Here is a 25,749-nt window from a genome sequence, read left to right as displayed (position 1 = left end):
GAGCAGGGGTTCTTAACATAAGCCTGGGTCTGTGAATTTGTTTTTCAATAAAATTATTTTCTTGTCTAATCCTAATGTTTTCTTTTATGCATTTGAAAACTTCATTCTCAGAAGGGATCCCTGGATGTCACTAGACTGCCAAAAGTGTCCATGATACAAGAAAAGATTAAGAACCCAACTGTCTTAAAGGAACCCCCCAAATTTCAAAATCAACATGGCACCTCAGTAGACATATCATAAAAGCTATCACTGAAAATGGAATCCCTGTACAAGATGGATGATAAATGGTCATTTGACCTACATCTGAAGGCACCCAGTGAGAGAGAACCCACTCCCTCCCAAGGAAGCCCATTCCACTATAGAACAATTCCAGTTTTTGAGGCTTTTTTTTAATTCTGGCCATCAAAGGTAGATTCCAGCTCTAGGTCCTGTGTCCAACTAGGAATTCATGTAGATTTGACATGAAATTTGCTATTGCTTCCAGGAGAAGTTTCAAATGCAAGAAATGGTCATAAAGGATAGGTTTGAGGCATTTGCTGTGTGAGTCCCTAATCCTATCTCCAGAAGATGATGCCTGCCCAAGACTTAAATATGACTAAAATGAAATTTTTTCTGTGTTATTTTTGTTTGTTTGTCATTGTGTTTTGTGTGTTGTGGCCCAGAAACAGAAAAGATAGGGCTTGAGGCAGGAAACGGATTGCCATCTTGGAAATTCAATGACCAGCTTTTTCCCTGCGACGTGTGTGGGAAAGTATTTGGCCGACAGCAGACGTTGTCCCGACATCTCTCGCTGCACACAGGTAATGTGAATCTTGAGCTTTTATGGCACACATTCACCCCCTACCACCACCACCATTCTAGTCCTCATTCAAGCCTTTCCATTGGCCCTTCAATCTAGTGTCATATTCCTTCAAGAGAAATTAAGAAAACAGATGCAAAATTCATTTGCGTTTTCTATCCTTCACTTTTCTTTCACTTGGAATAAACTCGTCTTTCACCAAGGTAATGGAAGAGCTGAATTATCTGGGCTTTATTTGAAGGATTCTTCTTTCCTTCACATATTGTCCACCAATTGGGTTTCTCCCTGATATCACAGAACCAAGTTCCATAGATTCAGCTCAGGGAAATATGGTCCAGCTCTACTTTTTGTAAGTTTTCCCATTTTGACTTAAAACTTTCTCAATGTGATTAAGGGTGTATTTCACCATAATGGTATTTCAGCGGAGCATTTGGGAGACCACCCAAGCCAGTCTTTACTGTACTCATCAGCATCAGTTCTTTCCTCTAAGAACAAGACTAGATGGTCCTTGCCACTGGCCTTTTCTGATTCTTTGGTTGGAAGGGAAGTTTCAGAGTTCATGTATGCTCTGCTAGTACCAAAGAGAAGACTTCAATCATGTATGGTTGTCATCCATGGAATGTCTCATAGTTTTTATCCTAAAAGACTGTGTCTTGAAAGAACTCCAGGGAAAATTTTCTGAAAGCTATCAGAAGATATCAGAAAACTCTAAATAAGAGAAAAGAAAGGAAGGCAGGAGCAGAGCTCAGTTATGTTTCAGAGGGATGTGGTAGTCATTAAGAGATTCTGAAGCATATTGACATCTAGTAGGAAGTGTCATGCTTCTAAAAAGAAACAAACATTGATTTACACTTACATACTTAAGAAAGGAAAAATACCTTTAAAGAACATCATCCCTGGGGACAGATGGGTGGCTTAGTGAATTGAGAGCCAGGCCTACAGATGGGTTCAAATCTGTAGTTCAAATCTGGCCTCAGATACTTGCGACCCTGGGCAAGTCACTTAACCCCCATTGCTTACTATCTTCTTTTCAATCTTCTGCCATGGAACAATATATGGTTTTAATTCTAAGGCAGAGAAGGTAAGGTTTGAAAATTGTTTTAAAAGAAAGAACATTATCCTCTTTTGTTCTAACCTGTACCCTTAGAATAGAAGGCCTTTGTTCTGGTTCGTGTCTCTATATTTTTACTTCTTACTATGGTCCATTCTTCTGTATAGGTTAGATTCACCTCAGTTAGAAGGGTGAGTGTTTGAGCAATAAGTTAAAAGTAGAAATTCTTAGAACCATAGATCCAGAGATAAAAGGGAACTTTGAGGCCATTTAGACCAACCCCTTCCTGGTACAAATTAAGAAATGAGAGTAGAGTTCTATCTTATATGAATGTTAAAGACAACAGCCCCCAACCTAATGGAAGCTGAATTTCTGGATGTCCCTTCTATACTAAGACCAACCTAAATGAGTGACTCTAGGAATTTCCCTTTCTTCTCCAATGACCAGGAATTCTCTTCCTTTTTCCTTTCCTTGGGATAACACAGGAGGTGCCCCCCCCATACTTTCTGGGATTCTGAGACTCTGCTCCCACCCCCCGTAGATCTAGTCACTGCTTCTCACCTAATTCATCTGCAGCAGGTTTGTCTATGGAGGGACAGGAGATGGGACAAGACTTGTTTCCATCGAGCTCTTTACCTCCTCTAATTCTGCTTGAGAGAGGAAGAAAGAAAGAAGGGGAGAAAATCCCAATCCTGTCAAAGCCAAGTACCATACACAGGAGTGGTCATTGGAGGGAAGGATAACTGAAGAGAGAGGAAAAGGAAATAACAGCAGAAAAAAATCCTCCTGTTATCACCATGGAATCTCCTTAGATTCTTTCCTCCATCTTCTGGTCCCTCTTCCCTTACCTTAAAGAGAAACTACATTTAATCTTGAAAATCTTTGAAGCGGTAGAGGAAGAAATATCTAGGGGAAACAATTATGGCTTTAGTCGATTTTCTGATCTCGAGCAAGTGATTCTGGAGACCCCAGTTTCCTTATCTATAAAATTAGGAGATTAGACCAGATCACCTCTAAGGCCCCACACAGTTCTTGACCCCACAATCCTCTGAAGAATGGAAAAGAGAGGCAGGATCCAGGAGGGAAAAAGGGAAAATAAATCCATGAGACCACCAATCCTGGCTTTCCTCTATATTCTATTACCCTCGCTTTCTCCCTTATTCCTTGTAGATTTCAGTTTCCCTCTTCAATCCAGAACTCCCATCTAAGCTCATCTTTGATCTCCATATTACTACCTCACTGGGGCCATGTCTCAGGGACATCTAGACATGGTCTTAGCTCTCTGGAAAAATCTATGTTCCTATGGTCTTAAATTGGTTCATTTCCCCATAGAAATACCATTAGTACAGTACATTAGTTGGGCTTTGTGAGTTGGCCTGGGCATCAAACTCAACCAGATAGCATGGTTTCCTTGGGGCACCATTTGTAAACCAGGTGCTACCAATAGAGTAGCAGAGCTGATGGGATTAGGAGGAGCGATAGGGATGCAGGTGGTGATTTCTTCATACATAGGTATAGATATATTTCCATGTATATTTCATAGATAGTTCTTAGATGAGGGAGCAAGGTAGCACAGTGGATACAATGCCCGGCCTGGGGTCAGAAGGAACCTAAATTCAAATGTGACCTTAGACAATTACTACCTGGGCTAGTCACTTAACCCTGTTTGCCTCAGTTTCCTCATCTGTAAAATGAGCCAGAGAAGGGCATGGTAAATCACTCCAGGATCTGTGCCAAGAAAACCCCAAGTGGGGTCAAGAAGAGTCAGAATTGACTGAAAAAATGACTAAACAAAATCTCTCAGACTAGGAAGCATCCTCTACCAATGGTGATTGGCACCTTCTCTGCAACTTAGCCTTAGAGGGTCATCATTGAGAGACGAAGTGACTTTGTGCCATAGACACAGTTTTTAAACCCGTCTTCCTGATTTCTTCTACACCATGCTGCCTTTCCAGTCATATTAATAGCTTAGAGGCAGCTAGGTGGTATACAATGGCTTGTAAGTTTGGGAAGGCCTGACTTTGATCCCATCTCAGATACTTTCCACCTCTCAGACTCAGTTTCCGCATCTGTAAAATGAGAGTGTAAGACTTAACGGCCTCTAAGAACCCTTCTAGCTTCTCTCAGAGGAGGAGAGTATGACACTAGTAAAAACTCTCTTGGAAAACAAAAGTCTTCCACTGTTCTGAGCCCTTTCCCCCTCTGTTAGCTTATTTAACACTCAGAAGAATCAAGCAGGGCCAGAGCTTTCTTCTGTTGGTTAAGACTCAGTAACCCAGGAGAGGAGGGGAGGCTATAAAAAGGCCTTTTGCTCCATCACCATTCAGGCAAACTTTCTTCTGGACCTCTGGAAGATGAAGGAGACCTCTTTTATTTTCAGATGCTTGATGAAGCAACAGGATCCAAAATGAACTCCCCCCAGGGAACCCTCCTCTCCCATCCAGGTCTCCTTTAAGAAACTAACTGAAATTTTCCATTGTATATATGCGAAGTAAAAAAGGAAAATCTTAAATAAAATTGTTTCCACGAGGCAGGCCATTTTATTTAATGCCATTCAACTTTTAATTCTCTTGGCTGACCTAAGGCTTGGAAAATGGCACCGCTTGCCCTTCAGTTACAATACTGTGGGGAATGGCCCTGCCTTCCCAGCCAATGCTCTGGTTTTAACCCCCTAAGGGTCCTGGACACAAATACCCTGAGCCACATGGGAGGCCAGATTCACACACTAAACCCCTTGCCTCGTCCCCATCAGGAGAAACGTCCCCATAGGCCAATCCCCACAGGGCTGCCCAAATGAGTCATCTAGAGGCCCTGGAGCTTTCTTTCCATGTCTGCCCTGCAAGACTCCCAGAAATTAGCCATTCCAGGGGGGCTCTAGTTTCCTCTCTGAAATGACACCCAACCCTTCCCTTGTGTGCACTCTGGCAGCAAAGACATCTAAGGTGATGTGATTGAATTTCTGATCTTGGGGTGGGGGTTGCTTTCTTTGGGCTCCTTGTCCTGCAGAGGAGAGAAAATTCAAATGCCACTTGTGCCCCTATGCGGCTAAGTGCCGCGCAAACCTGAACCAGCACCTGACTGTCCACGCCGTGAAGCTGGTGAGCACCGACACCGAGGACATTGTGAGCGCCGTCACCTCAGAAGGCAGCGATGGAAAGAAGCACCCTTACTATTACAGGTGAGGACAGATGGGGGCTCAGCCCCTCCCCAAGATCCCCAGCTCCAAAGAGGCACCTGAACCAAGCCTTTTCTCCCCACCCCATGTTGCTTTCAGTGTGCCTAGCTCTGGAGCTTGGTTTGGGGACTCACGTCTGCCCAGGGGACCAAGACACTCTCCCCAATAACTGTGGGAGGTCACATCCCAGTGTGTGGATAGCAGAACAACATGGACACACCTTCTGAGGTTGGGAGAGAGAAGAATGAACAAGAATGGGGTTTAAAGTCCTGGGTGAGAAGGACGGTGCCACATCCAAACCTTGCTCACTTTTTGTGGATTCTTCCTCTGCCCTATCTCAGATGGAGAATCTAAGTGAATAGTGCACTGTTGCTGAAGTCAGGAAGGAGCTCAGTTCAAATCTAACAGTGGGATCTTGGTCAAGACAGTTATCCTCCATCTGCCTCAGTTTCCCCACTCTAAAATAGGATCATAATAGCACCTGTCTCCCAGTTGTCCTAATGTTCCAATGAGGTCATGTTTTAGAGTGCTTAGCACGGTGCCTGGCCCCTAGAAGGCACTTAATAAATGTTTATTCCCTCCCCACCCACAAGTCAGAAGCACACACAGGTCTAGGAGCTAGCAGACAGTTTGATTACTATAAAACCAAACTTTCTGGGTCCTTCCTCTATCTGTCTATCCCTGGGAGCAGGCCAAACAGCCTGCCTTCCAACATGCCTTTCTCCCAGGCATTTTCACATCTGTATGGCCCCCAGCAGGTCCTGTAACAGACCTGCCCAGAGTTCCGGGCACACCTTGCAGGGATGCATGCAAAGCACCACCATCCTGAGATGGGGATGCTGTCCAAAGCCAAGGGAGGCTCCTGGGGCTTACAGGGGGCCTCTCACAGGGGCCTCCAGGTTGCTCAGCATCCCTGCCTGGCTCAGCATCTTGGCAGAGCCACTGTACATCTTTCTGCCCAGAGGAATCAGCTAGGTGATAGGCAGCATCTGGAATCTGTAGTTTTTAATTAACTTTATGATTATTTAGCATCATTATAGCATGTATGGGATTGTTGCATTATGCCAGCACGTAATCCATTTGGCAGGGTGGCCACTTTTTCAGAGACATTTCAGCGTGGAAGAAAAAGGAATGTTTCCACTGGAAAAAACACAAGTGGAGAAACAGAAGGCATTTGTAAAGTTTGGGCCTTCTGAGCACACTAAACGGAAACTGATGCTCCCCCTTGATTGACCCAAACCCTCTGGGAAACAGCAGCCCAAAATGAGGGAAATCTAGTATAGCAAAATTATGGCCAGGCTTGGCCCCAAAGAAATGATATAAGAAAGTACCTTCCCAGAAAAATTAGGAACACTGCTTGCAACATCCCACTTTTTAACACATCAGTTAAGTTTTCTAAACTCTGCTTCATTTCTCCACTTTGACTCTTTATTCTGAGGCATAATAAAGAGGCAACAGAATACAGTGGAGGGAGAAACCACTTCCAGCAGGGCCATGGAGTTGGGTTCAAATCATACCTTTGGAAAATTCTATCTGTTTGAGCCTAGGCAAATAAGTCCCTGAAACCTAAGGTTCTGGGCAGCTCTCTAAAAGCCTACCCTGGTAGAGGGAGTTCCTGTTTGAGAGTTCTTGGGACATCCCAGGGCCACTCCAATCACCATCTTAAAAAGGAGAAATGCCAACTAAACAGAGGTGATATTAAAAACAAAAAGAGTCATAAAAGAAGAAAAATAACTGCTTGATCACATGGTTCAGTGGGGTCATGATTGGGGATGTAGACTCTAAATGATCACTCTAGTACAAATACAAATAATATAGAAATAGGTCTTGATCAATGACACATGTATGACCCAGTTGCATTGCTCATTGGCTTCGGAGGGGGGATGGAAAGAGGGGAGGGAAAGAACATGATTTATGTAACTGTTACAAGTGAAAATTAATATATCTACCCAGTTATTAATTTTATAAAGTTTATTATTAGGAAAGATAGATCAGTATAGTTTAAAAATCTCTTTCTTACTTACTTTCTTGATTCAGGGTATTGGCAAGTCTCCTTTCCTAAAAATTTCTCCAAAACAATTTTAAATCTTGATTTTAGGATAATTACATAATCCCCCCCAAGGAGGGTGTTGACCAACACCAGAATCACACCAAGACACATTACTGAGTTATGAGATATATGAAACATTTGTCAAAAGAAAATCAACCCCCCCCAAAAAAACAAATAAAAAGCAAAAATTAAATTCTGTATAAAAATAATAAGTACAGAAATGATAAAAAAAAATAAAAATCTTTCATGTATAAAATCCTGAGTAAAAAATAAACCTGTAACAGGTTCTTGAATCACAAGCAAGGCCCAATTAAAGTGACTTATGTCCCACAAACCTGTAGGACATAACTATGGGAATATATCCTAAATTAACTAATTAAATAAATAATTTTTTTAAGGATTGGGATTTCTTACTGTCTTCTGTTTCTTTCTCTCCTTCTCTGTCTTCTCCACTAGCTGTCATGTGTGTGGATTTGAGACGGAGCTCAATGTCCAATTTGTCAGTCACATGTCCCTCCATGTGGACAAGGAGCAGTGGATGTTTTCAATCTGCTGCACCTCCTGTGATTTTGTCACCATGGAAGAAGCTGATATTAAGGCTCACATCAGCGCCAAGCACACAGGTATGCTTTTTCTCCCCCTCCCCCCAAAATTAAAAATTTTATTTTATTAATCTTCTACTTTTAAAAATATTAATCTCAATTCCCAGTGACCTTCCTCTCCTCCCCATACTTCCCCATAGAAGCCTTGTGGAACAAAGATGTACTGATAGGGACAGCCAGGCAGCTCAGTGAAATGAGAGCCAGAGAGCCAGGGCTAGAGATGGGAGGTCCTGGATTCAAATCTGACCCTGGGCAAGTCCCTTAACCCCAATTATCTAGACATTACTGCTCTTCTGTCTTAGAATGAACACCAAGATAGAAACTATACACACACACACACACACACACACACACACACACACACACACACACACACACAAGTATATAATGGCCACATCTGAAAATGAGCATGCCTCATTTCACACCTGTAGTCCTCCACCTTTCTGCCAAGAGATGGAAAGCAGACTGCAGCTTGTCATCCCAAATGATTTCTTTCTTTTCCTTCCCTTCATGCCTCTTCCCTCCCTGCCCCAGCCTCCCCTCCTCTAGTAAAGGAAAATCAGACCCCTGTGACTTTGAGCTCTGTCCCTCCCATCTCCACCACAGATTGGCATTTGCTTCCTCTTAAATTCCTCCAGTCCTCCAGATGCCAAGCAGAGGGTCATGTTGCATGCTCTCTGCAGAGCTGAGGCATTGCCCAAGGGCAAAGGCAAGAACACCACCATGCCCTTGCGGAAGTGACTCCAGCAGCTGCCAGCTTCTTGCCCCCACATGGATTGGCCCCGGTTGGTTTAAAAGATTGTGAAGGCCAGGAACCAGCGAGCCCCATCCAGGTGGAGAGCTGGGTCCGGCTGCCCAAGGCCCAGACAAAATCTTCTATGCAGGAGGAAGTTCAAAATGTCTTGGTTTGGGGGTCTCTGTGGCCTTGCCTTGCCTAGCTCTGGGACCTCTCAGCCCCAACCATGTTCCAGCAGCCTTTCCACTAACAAAGCCAGGGACTTCCATGAGTGCAGGGGCTGGAGACAAAAACCCAAAGTTCCTGGAAGTCCTCTGTTCTCCACAGGCCGTGGCAAAGTGTTTCATCCAGCTCTCTTACCAGGCTAGCTAACTTCCTCTGCTTAATGATCTTAACATTTGACTTCACAATGCAATTACCACCTCACAAGTGATGGTTACAAATAGCACAGATGCAGAAGTCGTCAAGGGACAAGGAAGATGCACTCCCCTCACGTTTGCAACACGTCCGCAGGAAAACCTGCTGGTGCTCACTGCCAGCCCTCCGTGTTGGGTCAGCCCCTTTACACCACAGCATCTGGAGCAGTAAGACCCTGGAGCTGGCATTTCCCCCATGGTAGTGCAGATGATGTGAGAGACGACAAGATGCTGGCTTGGGTTTCCGTGGGGCCAACAGTCAAAAAAGTTGGACTGTCGGTAAATAGAGCAGACAAATTGTAGAGTCCCAGAGACAGGGAGACAGAAACAGAGAGAAACGGGAGTTGAGGAGAGGAGAGAAAGACAGAGAGAGACAAAGACAGATAGATATAAGAGGTGAGGAGAGGGGAGAAAGACAGAAAGAGAGACAGACAGAGATACAGGTGAGGAGAGGGGAGAGAGACAGACAGAAAACTAAAGACAGAGACACAGAGACAGGCAGAGAGATTCAGGAGTTGAGGAGAGGGGAGAGAGGCAGAAAGACAGACAGACAGAGAGATACAGGAGGTGAAGTGAGAGAAGAGAGACAGAAAGGGACAGAGACAGACAGAGATATAAGAGGTGAGGGGAGAGGAGAGAGACAGAGAAAGATACAGAGACACAGAGACAGAGACAGACAGACAGAGAGAGAGTGATTCTTTAAAAGGCATTTTCGGACCATAACCATGTGAATATTGTGCACAGAAAATCAGCTGGGCTACCCCAGCTCATTTCACCCCATGTGAAAAGTAAAGTGACTTTTTTGTGATGGGCGGAAGAAAGGCCAGACTTCTTCGGTGGCAATGAACTTTTTAAACACCCTTGTTTCCTTTCTTCAGCTTGCCACCTCCCCTCCATCCTCTTTTGTACCTTCATACAAATATGGCTATACCCAGCAGAAAATACCTCCCAGAGGACCCTACCATCTGTTATGACTAGGATGTGTATTTAAGAAAAGTTGGATTCAATTGAAGCTGTATCCAAAAAGGACATCTGTCACTAACCATTGAGCATTTTAAATGTGGTGATTTCCTGACCACCAAGCCCCATTCCTCCCATCCCTTCCACCTCCCTCCCCGACACCTCTCACCTCAGAAATGACACTAAGGGCCAGTGGCCTCGTTCGTAGGAATTGGATTCTTGGCTGAGCAAGTGGCTGAATTTTCTGTTATTTTTGGTTACCTTTACTGGTATTCTCAATTATAGCTCATATCTAGATGGAGTGTTAAGGGGTGTACGAGGTACTTTCCTAGCACCATCCCTGTGAAATAAATATTGCAGGCATCTTTATTATCTGTATTTTAAAGGAAAAAAAACTGAGACTCAACATGGTAAAGTGGGAAAAGCCTTGGATTTGGAACAAGGGGATTCAAATGTCATCTCTGCTACTTACTGGCTATGTGACCTTAGCCTCAGTTTCTTTCTCTGCAAAATGTGGATGCTGAACTAGACAACTTCTAAAGCTTCTGCCAACTCTAATTCTGATTTTTTGATCCCGTGAATGTGATCAAGATCAAGAGTCATGATTTCCATTCAAGTCTCTCCAGACTCTTTTAAGCCCAGTGATGGCTAGAGAACTACTATTTTTGAGAACATAGAGAGGAGATTCTTGGTCCCCTATATACTGCCCTTTGAATCTCATCTCTGGGATTCTGTGACCTTTTACCCTTTAAACCATACTCAACTCTAGTATTATTTAGCCTACTTAAAGATGAGATAAGCATGGCTTTGAGGGGTGAAATCCAAACTCCTCATTTTACAGATGAGGAAACTGAGACCCAGACAGGGCAAGTGATTTGCTTGAATCCATACAATTTGTTAATGGCAAAGCAGGAATTAGAGTCCAGCTCTGCTAGGTTCCACCGCAGTGATCTCCTACCACAATACCTTGTTTCTTCTATTGGAATCAGGATCACACCATTTTAGAAGCAGAAAGGGCCTCAGAGGTCACCTAGATCACATTTATTATTCATGATATAAAATATACATCTGTGTCTATTTATACATAAGACACTGCTATAACATTGGCTAGCCTATTTGTAGACATACAGTCTATTCTGTACTTAGGAGCCCATCTCCCCTTTCTGAACATAAGCTCCTTTAAAGTGGGGATGGGTCTTCTTTTGTCTTTGTATCTTCAGCACCAGGCACACAGTAGAAGGCACTTAGTATTTGCTGATCGATGATTAAACAAAAAATTTAGATTCAGACTCTGTAAAACACTGCCATACTGACAAACGACCCAGCGTGCCATTGCTGGCTTAGAAGGAAGATGTTAGTTGGCACCAAGCACACTTCTTGGCATATGGTCAGTTCTCAATAAATGTTTCTTGAATTTATTAATTGAATAGCTGCATCAGAAAGCATTATACCACTCTGTATCTTTATATCTTAAATACATATGTATATTTTTAGCAAATAGAAAATCTATATTTTAAAATAAAAAATAAATTAATCATATTTAAATTAATTTAAAATGTTATATTGAAATATATTAATATTTTATATATACTTATTTATATTAATAAATATATTAAAAAATAAAAATGTTATATCTTAAAATAGGGCTTCCTCTTGATATCTTCCCCACACACATAAATGAAGGCAGGATAAAGATAGCCTACTAAAGAAGGAGTACTGGATTTTGAGTGATAAGACCCAGGTTTGAATCTCCACTTGGGATACCTCCTGGCTGAACAACTAGGACCAAACTATTTAATTTTCCAAGATTGAATATTCTCATCTGTTAAATGAGGACAATAATCTGCCCTACCTACCTCACAGGTCTGTGAAGAAAGAGTCTTGTAGATCATAAATAGATATATGAGTCATTGGCTTAGGGAAGCAAGTTAGATGACCTAGGCAGAAGTATCCAGTTGAGAACAAGGAAAATCTGAGCATTTTTTCTTCTTTTGATAGCATTTGGCCCCAGTACTTTTATGTATTTTTTTTTGTAAACATTCAGTAGCTGGGTCTCATGTTAGTGAGCTTTAGGACATACAGGCCTATTTTTAAAGAGAGTAATTGAAATGTATAAAAGAATTAATTCTCAAAAGCAATTTAAAACAATTATTTATTTTTTTAAGAATCTTATTTATTTAATTAATTAGTTTAGAACATTTTTCCATGGTTACATGAATCATATTCTTTCCCTCCCCTGTCCCTCCCCACTCCCATAGCCAATGAGCAATTCCACTGGGTTTTGCATGTATTTAGATACATGTATTTATTTATTGTACCCTATTGGATGAGTTTGCATCAAAAAATGGATTTGGCAAGATAAGTATTCTAGAGATATATCCAGTACCTCACATAAAATGTTCTGTTCACTTCTAAAATATCAGCCATATTGGCAAATAGAATCCCATAATAGATTGGCAGTATTGATATTAAATTCAATGTCCCTTCATAATATGTAGAGCCCTAATTTTTTCTAGTATCTTACAAAGACTTATGTCCTCTTTGGTATTTAGAAAGAAGGAAGCAAATGCCCAAAACAAAAGCCCATCTTTTTCATTTCAATCCTCTACCAGTGTTGGTGTGTAGCTGCATTATGAACACTAGCCCCTCCAAAGAACTCCAAATGAGTACTACTCAGAAGACAAAGGAGAGACCCAGTCAGGGTATGAGTAGGATGTAATAGATTGCAAAGAAGGAACTAAAAAGGAAAACTGGAAGAAAGGAAATCATCAAAGAAATGGATAGACCAAGAAGAAGGTGGTCTAGCAAGATGGAGAAAACAGAAAAGACCTCAACATGGGTAAATCCCCTGAGATAAACTTAGAGGAACATATGAACAAGTATTCATCAACCAGGGTAGATGGACAGGGAATTGGTAGCAATCAGCGTCACTGAAGGAAGTACTCACCTTGGGATCATAGATCCCTCTGAGTACTGAGACTTCCCTTCCTCTTTGTAGGTCAGAGATTGAAGTGACAGGTATAAGGTTTGTGTATCCCAGAACATGAGATCAATTAGGATGGCAATGCACCCAAGAAAAAATCATGAAGGAGCAGGTTTCTGTTGTCAACTAGCTGCCACAAAGCACCCAAACTACTCACTGGATATAGGATGATCCTAGAGATAGCAATAGATCTACATGCCCATATCATTTTGTCACCAGCCTACCACAGGGCCTGAGCTTAGCACCATTCAAATTACTCCTTGGTATCTCCAGAAGTTCCTTGCTAACACACCATGACCCCTCAGAATTCATTCTTCTGCTGCTACAAGGGGTTGGGAGATCAGACAACACAGCAGAGAGACTACAGAGTAGAGAAAACTCAAGCAACAGGAAGGATACATTATTATGGAGGGAGGGGAAGGAAATGGAAAGAGATCATAGCATGGAGTACAGGAGGTGGCAAGCCCTTAACAGGTACCATATTAAAGGCTTCTGGCCAGTGAGACATAACAAGGACTAAGAGGAGGAGATGCCAATGTGAGGTGAGGGAGCCTCAAAACGCTCTTGTCTCCTGTTTCACTATTTGGCCTTAGTCTGACCCAAATTGCCAGGAGGGAAAATAAGAAAAGGACCAACCCACAGAAAGCCCACAAATGAATTAGCTTTGTCTGGGGAATCTATGATCCCAGCATTAGAATTGTGGGTACTCCTTTGCATAGGGAGCTAGACTTGAATCCAAGACAACTTAGTTCAAATAGTACCTCAAACATTCAACCAGCTCTATGACTTTCATCACTTAACCTCTCTTGGTCTGTTTCCCCATCTGTAAAGTGGGGATAATCTCACTTACTTCACAGGGTTCTTGTGAAACTAGGTAAAATTATATATATATATATATATATATATATATATATATATATAATTTTACCTAGTATATATATATAAAGTATATTGCAAACCTCCGAGTGCTACATATTCAGTTATCCCTTTCTTATTGCAGGAGTTGGTGGAGCTAAAAAAAGCCACATGAAAATTTAGTCCCTCTTTCATATCAGAGAAGTCTGAATTTTTTATTTTTCTTTAATAGGGTACTTACAGTACCTTGTTGTAAATTGAGGCTTATATTTCTGAGTTTCTAACCTCTTTTCTGTGTTGCCTGTTGGCCTTCATGTGTCATCTGCAGCTTCCACAAAACACCCCTCAAATTCCCACTTTTTTTTTCATATGCTGACCTGTGATATATGAAAGCTACGATGGGGAAAATCATGATGTAGAAGGGATAAATGTATATGTATATAAACACACAGAGAGATGCTATATAAAAGCTGTTATGATTATTATTATTACTGTACTGTACTCATCAGAATTCAGCCATGCCTTCTTCTCCTGTATAATTCTTGACCGTGTCCTCCCCAGATGATCTATCTAATACATTAGAAGGGCTCTCTTACAGTTTGTTGCTAGTGCACAGCATTTAGATTATCCATTCATTGTCCCTCGCTCTTCCTACAAGGCAAGTTTTCCAATCACATATTTCCTAGCTGGTTCATGCCACCTTTTACACATAAGTTATCCTTTAAATCCAATGAGATAACAGATAAACCACATTCAACCCCTTAATAAATAAATATTAAGGATAGCTATTATTATCATTATTGTTGTTGGAAACTAGGTGGCACAGTGGATAGAATGCTGAACCTAGAGTCAAAAAGACCTGAGTTCAGGGGGCAGCTGGGTGGCTTAGTGGATGGAGAGCCAGGCCCAGAGATGGGAGGTCCTGGGTTCAAATCCAACCTCAGACACCTCCTAGCTGTGTGACCCTGGGCAAGTCACTTAATGCCCATTGCCTAACCTTTACCACTCTTCTGCCTTAGAACCAATACCCAGTATTGATTTTAAGAAGGTATGGGTTTAAAAAAAAAAAAAGACCTGAGTTCAGATTTGGCCTCAAACACTAATTGTATGATTCTGGATAAGTCACTTAACCTCTGTCTACCTCACTTTCCTCAACTCTAAAATGTGGAAATGACTAGCACCTACCTTCCAGGATTGTTGTAAGGGTCCAGTGAGAAAATATTTGCAAAGCAATGAGTACTGTACTTGGCACTAAAGTCTAGTTATTCTTTTTCTTTTTTATCATTGCAAATACGCTTCAGACTACTGGGCCTCTCCATTGTCCTTTGTGTTATTGGCAAATCTGATTTTTCTAGGCATCATCATATCCACAAAAGCCCAACTCTAATGCCTTGGGGTGATATGGAGGTGACTCCAGATTCTCCGTGACTATCCCAGCAAAGTCAGTTCTACCAAGCTAGAAAGGCTTTGATTATGGTCTTGGGACCAGAATGTCCAAGAATCAGCCAAACTGAACACAGTTTAGTCTCTAGAATAGGAAAATCTTTGTCTATGATGACCTATCCTCCATCTCTGCCTAAGGACATGACATTTTAACATTCTTTGTGTGCATTACTTTGTATATGGAAATATCCATTTGGGGCAACTGTTGTCTGTGAAGTTCATATAGAGAAAGAGACAGCAACAATGAGAACAGTCAAAATGTAGCCTTATTTCCATCTTCAGCAGAGAGCTAAAATTGGGCATATATGCTTTTGTGTACCTTGATGGCATGGAGCCAAAACCCCTTTGTCCAAGGAACTTTATCCTTTTCTGTGCCCTTTTGAAAAGTGCTTCTCCTTCATATTGGATTTTTTCCCCTGTAACCAATCGCACTCACATTCAGCTACTTTCCAAGTGACCTAGACCTGGACCTAGAGCTTCATCTCTCTGGGCCTTGGTTTCCTCCTCTGTAAAATGAGAGGGCAAGCCTAGATGACCCCTACACAGGTCACTTCCAGTTCCACACCCAAGGATCCTATCTGAGCTAAATTCCTAAAGGTCCAGGGTTGGTCAGTTGGTTGGTCAGTCAGTTCATTGAAGGGGGGGAAGGAAGGTCTGTTTTCTTCTGAGAGATATCCTAGTCTTGAGTTTTTCCTCCTCCTGACTCTGGGGCACACCATCCTTATTCTAGTAGGATCCTCAGGGTCCTCCTCCCAGTGACCTTTTCCCTCCTGCTCTTCTCAATTGGTGCCACCCCTTCACTCAAACTCATCAGTCACTAGGGCTCCCCAGACATCATCAAAGACAGCATTCACCCAAGTATTCTTTCTTTTAGGTCCAGGACCTGGGGAAGAGACGCTGGAGATGATGTGGTCTGAGCCAGGGAAGCCATGTCACAGCTAGATTGTCTGTAGCCACTGTAGGCATCCAGGTGACACAGTCCATAGAGGAAGTGCCTTAGTTCAAATGTAGCCTCAGGTACTTACTGGCTATATGGACCTGGACAAGGCATTTAACCTCTGATTGCCTCAATTTTCTCAACTCTAAAATGGGGATAGTAATAGCACCTCCCTCACAGGGTTGTGAGAATCAATTGAGATAATAATCGCAAAGCACTTAGCATGGTGCCTGGCAATAATTGGTATTTAATAAGAACTTCTTTCTTTCCCCTTATTACTATAGCAGCTACACACCACTTTGCCACCACCAGTATCTATGTGTTTTTGTTGTTGTTCAATCATTTTTCAGTCTTGTCTGACTCTTTGTGACCTCATTTGGAGTTTTCTCAGCAAAGATACTTGAGTGGTTTGCCATTCCCTTCTCCAGCTCATTTTACAGAGGAGGAAACTGAGGCAAAAAAAAGGTTAAGTGATTTTGCCCAGGGATACCTAGGCCAGATTTGATCTCAGGAAAACAAATCTTCCTGACTCCAGGGCTAGCACTGTATTAGCTGTACCACCTTCCCACCTGGGTACTTGTATACTTCTCTGCCCCATGCCCTCAAACCAACAAAGATAGGAAAGACGCTTATTTCCCTCCATCCTCACTGCCAGATTTTCCAATGGTCTTCACTTAAATCACTTTGCATTGTTCCGGAGTGCAACCCCTTTGGTCAGAAACCTACTGCCTATTTTATGTGTCTGTGGTTGTTTTATTTTGTTAGGTCCTGCCTTGCTGAGTAACAAAGGGGCATTTGCTTTTCTTACCCTACAGGGGAAGAGAGGAAGACTCCCAGTGAATCCACCAGTCCTTCTTCATCTTCTCTGTCAGCCCTCAGTGATTCAGCTAACAGCAAAGATGACACGGACGTCACCCAGAAAACCAAGGGAGGGAACAACCTGCTGGTCATTTCTGTAGTGCCTGGGAGCCAGCCCTTACTGAACACAGAAGAAAAGTCAGAGAAAGGTAAAGAGAGGCGTGACCCATCCGGTCCCTCTCTCCCCAGCCCACTGGTGTCAGCCAGCCACCATCCAGGAGAGTCACTGAGACTTGCAAATAAGCCCTGGCCCATGGGCAAAGCAGCAGCAGGCCTGGGAGGAACAGGAACCTGAATAGTCAATCACAGGGGACATTTGATGTTGAGGGGATTTTTGTTCAGGTCCAGGTCGGACTAGATGGCCTCCAAATTCATTCCCTTCCAGCTCTGAGAGTCTAATTTTTACCACTTTGGCTTTTGATTGCTTTTTGGTTTGATTCTCACATGAGCCAGTGTGTGAGAGTGAGGGAGCATGCTTCAGCCTGTGTCAGTCTCGTCTCAGCCTAGTGACATAGGGAGGTGTAACCGGAGATGACCACATAGAGTAAGCAGGAGGAGGGACACTGGGGGGATACAAGTAGGGTGATCAGACCCTTCTCACACTCTCCTCTCCACCCCTCTGCACCTCCCCCCCAACCTACACACACGTTGGTCCTTTCAGGGTTCGAATGTGTTTTCTGCAACTTCGTCTGCAAGACGAAGAACATGTTTGAACGCCACCTGCAGATCCACCTGATCACACGGATGTTTGAGTGTGACGTGTGCCACAAGTTCATGAAGACTCCCGAGCAGCTGCTGGAGCACAAGAAATGCCACACTGTCCCCACTGGTGGGCTCAAGTAAGGAAAGCAAGTACCGAACCTTTTACTGAGTTGTTCAATCCCCTACCCTGTGGGCAGTAACTGGGCTAGAGGGGCTGGTGGTGCAAGGGGAGGCAGCATCAGGTCACCTGGTCCCTTCTGCCCAGCATGGGTAGAGACTCTTCTCTGTGGGGGCCTCGGATGGCCATAGGTCCCTCTAATATCCTGCTTCTGCAGAAGTCTCAGGAACAGGTCAGATAAGGGGCAGAGGGACAGGGAAAGCACTTTAGGTCATTTCAGCCATCCATTCATAAGGACAAAATCATTGAGAGAATCATGAACTTAGAGCTGGAAGGAACCTTAGAGGTCATCTAATCCAACCCCCTCATTTTACAGATGAGGAAACTGAGGCCCAGGGAGGTTAAATGATTTATCCAGGATCACACAGATTATAGCCCAGGTTCTCCAATTCCATATCCAATGCCCTTTTCACTGCACAGCTGCCTCTCTTATTCCTTATACAACTGGAGTTTTATCCAAATGGAGTTTTAGTCCTCACAGAATATAGTGTTCCTCCTACATGTTTCTATCAATGAAGCAGCCTTATGGATCTCATTGTCACACACACACACACACACACACACACACACACACACACACACACACACGCCCCACCCCAAATGCATTTCTCCTCTTCATTAGGCCTCCCCCTATCTGTTGAGCAATTTTTTTTTAGTCCCAGGGGCAGCAGGTAGAAATGTTGCTTGGTGATACAGTGGATTCCAGAAACCTTGAGGTACCCATTCCTCCCCAAGAGTGTCTAGACTTAACTATTCAAAGAGATACCACTTCCAGGCCCACCCTTCTTAGGGTTCTTGGCAGTATTTAGCAACCAGAATTGTCTATGTTCCTACTGTGTGCCAATCAAACCAGCAAATAATGGTGGTCTACAGTTGTGTCTGGCCTTCCCCCAGTTGGCCAACTGCTACTGAAGGAAGGCCTATGACTTGACCCTAGTTCTGATCTTCCAGTCAGAAGGTCCAAATCCATACTTTGATAACTAAAAGTGTAGTTCCTGCCCAGGAGAGGCCCTCCCAGCTTAGAAAACAACCCCAAAAAAAGGATTAAGTGACTACATAGGACAAAAGTAATCCTTTCAAATTCATCTGAACTCTAGGGACTGGTTGAATGAAAGGAAGAACAAAGAGCAGAAAAAATATGCTGGAAAAAGGGATGAGGCTACGATTCAGAGGTCAAACAGAGATCTGGCCATGGTCACTCACCTGCACACACTTTCCCCACAACTTTCCCTCTTCTGCCTGATTGGCCCAAGGGGAGCCAAAAACCAAGTATTTCTTCTTAACAGTTACCTCTGTTAAAACATGAAAAGATGAGCTACATTGTCTTCTCAGCATCACTTTGTTGTGGGAGTGGGGAGTGTTGAAGGGGAACTGGGGAAACAAGGGGGAAGATTTGGGAGGGTTAGTAGATGGAGGAGAATCTTAGAGAAACTCTGCGAGTTGTTTTGTGTTTGAGAGAGCTGAGGGTGGGAGATGGCTTGGCCATCTTGTCAGGGTTATTACCCAGGGCTTGCTCAGGGAATGACTACCATTTGTACACACATGCCCCTCTTCCCTTTTAAGTATGTGAAAGTATTTTTTTATTTTTTTTCTTTCTTTTTTTTCCCCCTGTGATTGGACTAGAGTTCACTGCCCTCTCCCAGTAGCCCAATCACACACATTAACATTTTGGCACCTGATAGTTGTGGCTTTGCCAATTGGCCTTCTCTGAGGGGCCCAGAAATCAGGAGTCTCTGGATCTGATGGGGGAGAATGCACATTCAACTCTGATTCTTCTGTTGTACAGACACTTCCCGGGCGGTGCTAACAGTCCCCTGTGTAATAGTTTATGTTCTAGGATGACCAAGTAGAAGAATTCTTTGAAAAAATTGCTAATGCCTTCTGGCTATACAGTGAGTCTCTGTTTTTTTTTTGTTTTTGTTTTGTTTTGTTTTGTTTTTTTTCTTGCCATGCCAGAGAATTAATTTGCCTGAGAAGGGTGTCTTTAAAATTAATAATGGGAGCACAGGAAAAAAAGAGAGAGACAGGAAAAAAAAAAAAGCCCTCACCACATTGCTTGAGCTGTGAAAGAAAGATCACAGAAATGTCCATAAAATATAATGGAGTACAAACAGCTAAATTTTTTTTGGAGACAGAGCTGCTGTTTTCTATATGTTATTCATGTAAAAGATCACAATACAATTATTTTGTTACTTTCACGGATCAAATTTGATGATATTACCATTTTTGTTGTTTTTTTGTTGTTTTTTGAAGGGCAGGGGCCTAGCATAGAGCAGAGCAGTTTCCAACTCCTTCAGGGAAGGCCTAGCTTGTGCTCAGGATCATGGGGGTCCCTCAGTGTATACTGTTGTATACACTTGAATTCCACAGACAGTCCTTAACTGCCTTCTGTCTATCTACCAGAAATGCTGTTAGGATTGGGGAATACAAAGGCAAAAGCAAGAGAGTCTCTGCCTTCAAGAAGCTTCCATTCTACTGCTACTGTTTACTTCTGGGAGCAGAGACTGACTAGTTGATTTTCTACTGAGGAGTCCTAGGCAGTGAGTGGTAAAAGGCACTATGGGCATCATCTTCAAAATCCTGCTTGACCGATTACAGATCCCATAAAGTCAGACAAATCATTCACTGCTCATAGCAAATTGGATTGGAGGGCCTGAAAGGATTCCATAACCATAATGGTCTCACCATTCTTCAGAACCTCCCAGAGAGGTTGGAAGGAGAGGAGGGCAACCATTTTAGCTGATGAGGCAACTGAGGCACAGAAGGGATAATGACTTATCCCAGGAAACCCAATTTCAGCTAGAAAACTGATAGAGGTGGGATTAGATCTCATCTCTCTCAGTATCCAGTTTAAAGGCCTTAAAGGACTTGTTTCTATATATAAAGAAATAAATGAAGTCCCTCCTCTATGCTCAAAACTGTTGCGGTAGAAAGTCAGAAAAGTTAGAAATATGGTCCCTGCCCTCAGAAAGCTCACAGTCTAGTTGAAGTAATATAGTCTAGTTTACTTGGGCTGCAAAACAGCAGTTGCCCCTTTTCTCTCCCTACCTCTGGGAAGCACGTGTGTTTCCCACCCCCACCCCCATCCCTTGTTCTCTCCTTACTTCTTGCTTATTTTCTCTTCCTTTCCTATGAGAAAGACATGGCTCTAACCCCCAAGTTTTGTGAGCGAGCACACACTGAGAAAGCATTCTAACAATAAGCACGATTCTGCCCTTTGTGTGACTTTCTGGAATGTAGAAGTAGCTTCTCCCCCTGCTCCGTGAGCCCATTCCCACCTATGTGTGCTTGCTGTGGTGCATGACAAGTTGATTCCATGTTATCCCCGCTAAGTTGAAGAATAGGAGGGTCAAGCCCCCCAGTGGTGGGGTGGGAGTGGGGAGAGCAGAGAAGATGTGAGAGAGGGAATCCCTGGACATCTCTTCTCAGGACTTCCTTTTCTCCCCCTAATGATGGCTAGGGTGTCCACTGCCAGCCAAGAGGCCCGAGTCAGGTGTAGCTCACCTAGGGCACCCCGGGCTCTATTTGCAGTATGAGCTTAAGAAAGTGGACCCCAAGAGGCAGCTGGGCTGGGCTGGGCTGAAAGGGGTGGCAGGTGGTGTGTAGGGAAGGGTGGGGAGGTTTGGGGGCGGAGGCAACCCAAAGCTGAACCTCCCCTGTCTTCTCATCCCTTGGCAGGTGCCCGTTCTGCATTTACTCCACCAACCGCCCCGCAGCCATGGAGTGCCACCTGAAGACCCACTACAAGATGGAGTACAAGTGCCGGATCTGCCAGATGGTCAAGGCCAACCAGCTGGAGCTGGAGATGCACATTCGGGAGCATCGCCTTGGCAACCACTACAAGTGCGACCAGTGTGGCTACCTGTCCAAGACAGCCAACAAGCTCATTGAGCATGTGCGTGTCCACACCGGCGAGCGGCCCTTCCACTGTGACCAGTGCAGCTACAGCTGCAAGCGCAAAGACAATCTCAACCTGCACAAGAAGCTGAAACACGCCCCGCGCCAGACCTTCAGCTGCGACGAGTGCCTGTTCAAGACCACCCACCCCTTTGTCTTCAGCCGCCACGTGAAGAAACACCAGAGTGGGGGGGACTGCGGGGAAGAGGAAAAGAAGGGCCAGAGTCCAGCCCCTAAGGAAACTGCTCCGGGGGGCCCCCTCCTCGTGGTGGGGAGGTCCCGGAACCTTTTGTCACCCCTCTCGATCATGTCCGCCTCCCAGGCCTTGCAGACAGTGGCACTGTCCGCTGCCCACGGCAGCAGCTCAGAACCCAACCTGGCGTTCAAGGCCTTGGCCGTCAATGGCTCTTCTTTGCGCTTTGATAAGTATCGGAACTCAGATTTTGCCCATCTTATTCCCTTGACGATGCTTTACCCCAAGAACCACTCGGATCTTACATTCCACCCTCCCCGACCTCAGACTGCACCTCCTAGCATCACCTCACCCAAACACTCCTTCCTTGCCTATCTTGGATTAACAGAAAGGGCAGAGACTGTCTGAGGGCAGCCTTGTTTCTGTACCAAAAACCAACACACACACACACACACACACACACACACACACACACACACACATGCACACACACACAAACACGTGAAACACAACTCCAGCAGGTCTATGTTGCTGCAAAACCCAGAGACAGATGAGGGTCTGCACCATGTGTACTGTATAGCATTCACGAGGTTTAGAGAAGTGGCTCTCGGAGTGACACGAAAGCTGCTTGATTCAGCCTTCAGAGAGGTGACCTGTTGCATTCTTCTACCGTCAGAGGCATGTCTTCCCCCTCCCAGCACCCCGGTTCCCCCACCCCATGCTTTTATCTTGAAGAAAATTTGCCTCGTTAGTTCAAGCCTAACGAGAGTGTCCTCAATGGCAATCAGCACTTGTAAGGTGACATACTGGTGCATTTTGGTTTTGTTTGGGTGCGTTGGCTGCGTGAGTGAGTAGGAGTGCTTGTTGGCAAAGAGAGAATGTGTTGGCTCATGGGCCATACCATTTCTGTTGCCCATTCTTTGTCCTGGCTTATTTCCTAAGGAGGAGCTCCTTTCCTCTGCAGGGTGGTACATTGCCCTCATCTCTTTCCCTGGGCACTTCGACACCTTCCCCTCTGTGGTTCTAAGCAACAGGATTGGAGGGCCCAGGGCTCCAGTTGACAAAGGGATGACCAACTTCTTCAGGATTGCCTGAGATTTCTAACAAAACATGAGTCTTATCCTCTGAGCTTCACCAGTGGTGAAGGTGAGGGGATGGGACGATCCATCTGGAAGAAATAACTCAATACTGCAGCTGATGCTACCCAATGTACCGCACATGGGTGTGTGCACACACACACCCAAATCATGCCCACACGTGTATACAATCTGTACAGCAAGGGCTCCAGAGAGTATGCCTTTTGAAAGGGCCGATCAGCTACATCCCATATTAATGCAACAGTTATCTTTTTGTTTGCAGGAATCATTGCTCTGAGTGAACAATTGGACATTGGTTATAACCAGTCAAGGGGAAATAAAAGGGGGAGGGGGTTGGATAAATTCTGGGTATAAATGCTCAGACTAAAAATTAAAATGGCAGGTTTGCACAGTGCTTTTAGCCTTGCACTAGTTTGTGTCTCTCATCTGGAAAACAAAAGGAAAAGAAAGCAAAAGAAAGGGGACAAACAGACCTTTTCTCTGGAACCGAGAGACTGTATGGTAGCAAAGTTAACTACAACTTCTTTAAAACATAAAGACACAATAAAAGGTGCTGTTTGAACATACTGGTCAGTTCCATGCCCCTCCCCACTCACTCCTACCCCTGGCCAAAAAAAACAACCAACAACAAAAACCAGTCTCAGTCGTATTTTCAGATCTCCTGGCTGTATCTATATTCTCCTCCATGTTATCAGTAAAAAACTGTATTCCATTTCGTTAACGCCTGGTAGGACATACCCTGCTAGGAGGCCGACTTTTAGACTTATTTAAAGCTCTTATTTTGTGGTCATTAAAATGACAACTTATACGCAGCACTTTATTGTAGCAAGAAGCAGATGTGGACTGGTTGCGGAACCCTTTGTTGATCTGGGAAGGCAATGGGTGATTTTAAATGAAAAAATCTTTGGCTGAGTATTTTAATTGCTTTTGTATTTTTAAGACAACAGGATTTCCAGTGTGAAACAGGCCGAAAGAGCAGGAAAGAAATGTGCTTTGTATAGTAACGGGAATTCTAGAATATGAATTTTTTTATATAGATATTATTTATCTCTTGAGAGGAGCTGGTGTACAGGAGGGATGCTTTTTTATTGTATTACTGTTTTCTCACAGTGTGCTAGCCTAGATTTGGGACTCGTTTGGTTTGGTTTGGTTTTCTTGTTTGGTTTGTTTTTCATGTTTCACCAGGAAAAATAAAGTAGCTCTAATTTTTCTTCCTCCAGGCTTTACTGAATGCCACCCTTGAACATGGTACAGTTATCCAGGAAGCCAGACGACTGTACTGTGTGACCCTCGCTGTAGGCTGCCCTTCCCCAATCTCTTACCCTTCCCTACCCCCTAGCAGGCATGTTCCAGTCCCCTAGGGGTAAAGCCTGTTCTGTGCACTAAATGAGCCTGTTTACATGAAGGAGGGCAAGAGGGAGGGCTTCAAAAGGTTAGGATGACGAGGCTCCTGTCTGCTCTTCCCTCCTTCCCCCAGCCATCATCCCTCCTACTTCTCTTCTTAGCAAGTGGCCTTTTGAGGCCAACAATCTGCCCCTCAGTCCAAGATGCAGTGCATACACTCCAAGAAATCCTGGGGCAGCTGGGGCAGGGAATGGGTGGGAGATGGAGGGGTGGGTGGGAGGGAGGTGGAGGAAGCCTTATTTTTAAGAAGCAATTCTTTGATTCCCCATGTAATGGAGGAGAACTTGCCACTGGGCAATAATCTGCTTTCAAAGTGACCCCGTTCAGTGGCAAAGGCGAACGAGAGAGGACCGGGCCATGCCCGGGTCCTTTCGACAGAGGCAGATCACACTACCACAGGCCGGGATGCCCCGCAAAGGGGAGACCTGGCTGGCTAGGATCATTAGGAGTGGGCCTGACTGTACCCCAGCCGTGCAATAGGAAGTCAGGCCGAGAGGCAGAGCTGTGTAGTAGAGCTCTTAGGGGAAAGAGACAACCTTAACACTCAAATGCCATGCATTTCTCTGTTTGCCACGGAACCCGTATTTTTAAATGGCTTAGTCATGCTTAATGTAATTGGGCAACTTTGTTTAGCACTTTGGAAAGATTCCCCCCTCCCCTTTCTGATAAATTATAAAAGTTTTCTGAGTGAGAAAAAAAAAAAGGTGTGTTTGGAGTTTGTTTGGTTTTTTATATTATTATTATTATTGTTATTAATAAAGGAGAGTATTTACAGAAACTTTCAGGATTCGCCTAAATGAGCCGTCCCATGAATTGGTTTGCATTTTGAAGCTCAGGGAAGGCTGTGTCTCCACGGAGAATCCTTTCCCTATTTAAAACACACACACACACACACACACACACACATGCACACACACACACAAAAAAAAAAACACTAACTTTTTGGGAGGAATCCAACCACCAACTAATGTCATCCCTGTTTTCACTATGCATTCTTTGATGAAGGCTAACTTATTTTTCCATATGGTAATGCAGTTAAAGTTCTCAGCACTTTCTTTCTTCCTTCGGTCCTTTTTTAACTTGTATTACGTTCAGAAGATCACGCTGTCGAGGTTTGTGTATATTACTGAAAATTTGTATTGTATAAAGCTTTTTGCATTCTAAGGCTGTACAGGGTCATTTTGACAGTAACTGGTATATTCCTACGTTGCATCTTATGTTGCATTGCCAATTTATAGTGTATCCAGTTTGGAAGTACAATATACTCTAATTAAAAAAAAAAAAGGTTGGCTATACTCTGGCTTCTTTTTCTTTCCTAGGCTCTAATCCTTGACTTGGTGAACTTTTCACTCATTCAGAAGAATTAGGGGATCAGAAATGGATTGAAAACTGGAGGGGAATTTAGAGACCATC

At 43.7% G+C, this 25,749-nt stretch overlaps 1 protein-coding gene across 1 annotated transcript in view; it reads left to right on the top strand.

Annotated features, from left to right (window-relative positions):
* The window catches only part of ZNF827 (zinc finger protein 827), a 258,728-nt gene extending 233,097 nt beyond the window's left edge, over positions 1–25,631 (top strand). The window contains 6 exon segments of the mRNA XM_007496260.2: positions 663–800; positions 4,857–5,028; positions 7,532–7,698; positions 16,823–17,014; positions 17,527–17,704; positions 21,424–25,631. Coding sequence (XP_007496322.2) covers positions 663–800; positions 4,857–5,028; positions 7,532–7,698; positions 16,823–17,014; positions 17,527–17,704; positions 21,424–22,243 — 1,667 coding nt within the window. The 3' untranslated portion in view covers positions 22,244–25,631.
* The last annotated feature ends 118 nt before the right edge of the window (positions 25,632–25,749 follow it).

Source organism: Monodelphis domestica, chromosome 6, assembly GCF_027887165.1.
Source record: "Monodelphis domestica isolate mMonDom1 chromosome 6, mMonDom1.pri, whole genome shotgun sequence".
NCBI lineage: Eukaryota > Metazoa > Chordata > Mammalia > Didelphimorphia > Didelphidae > Monodelphis > Monodelphis domestica.
The sequence above is the reverse complement of the archived record's forward strand: the minus strand, read 5'-3'. Positions and strand labels throughout refer to the sequence as shown.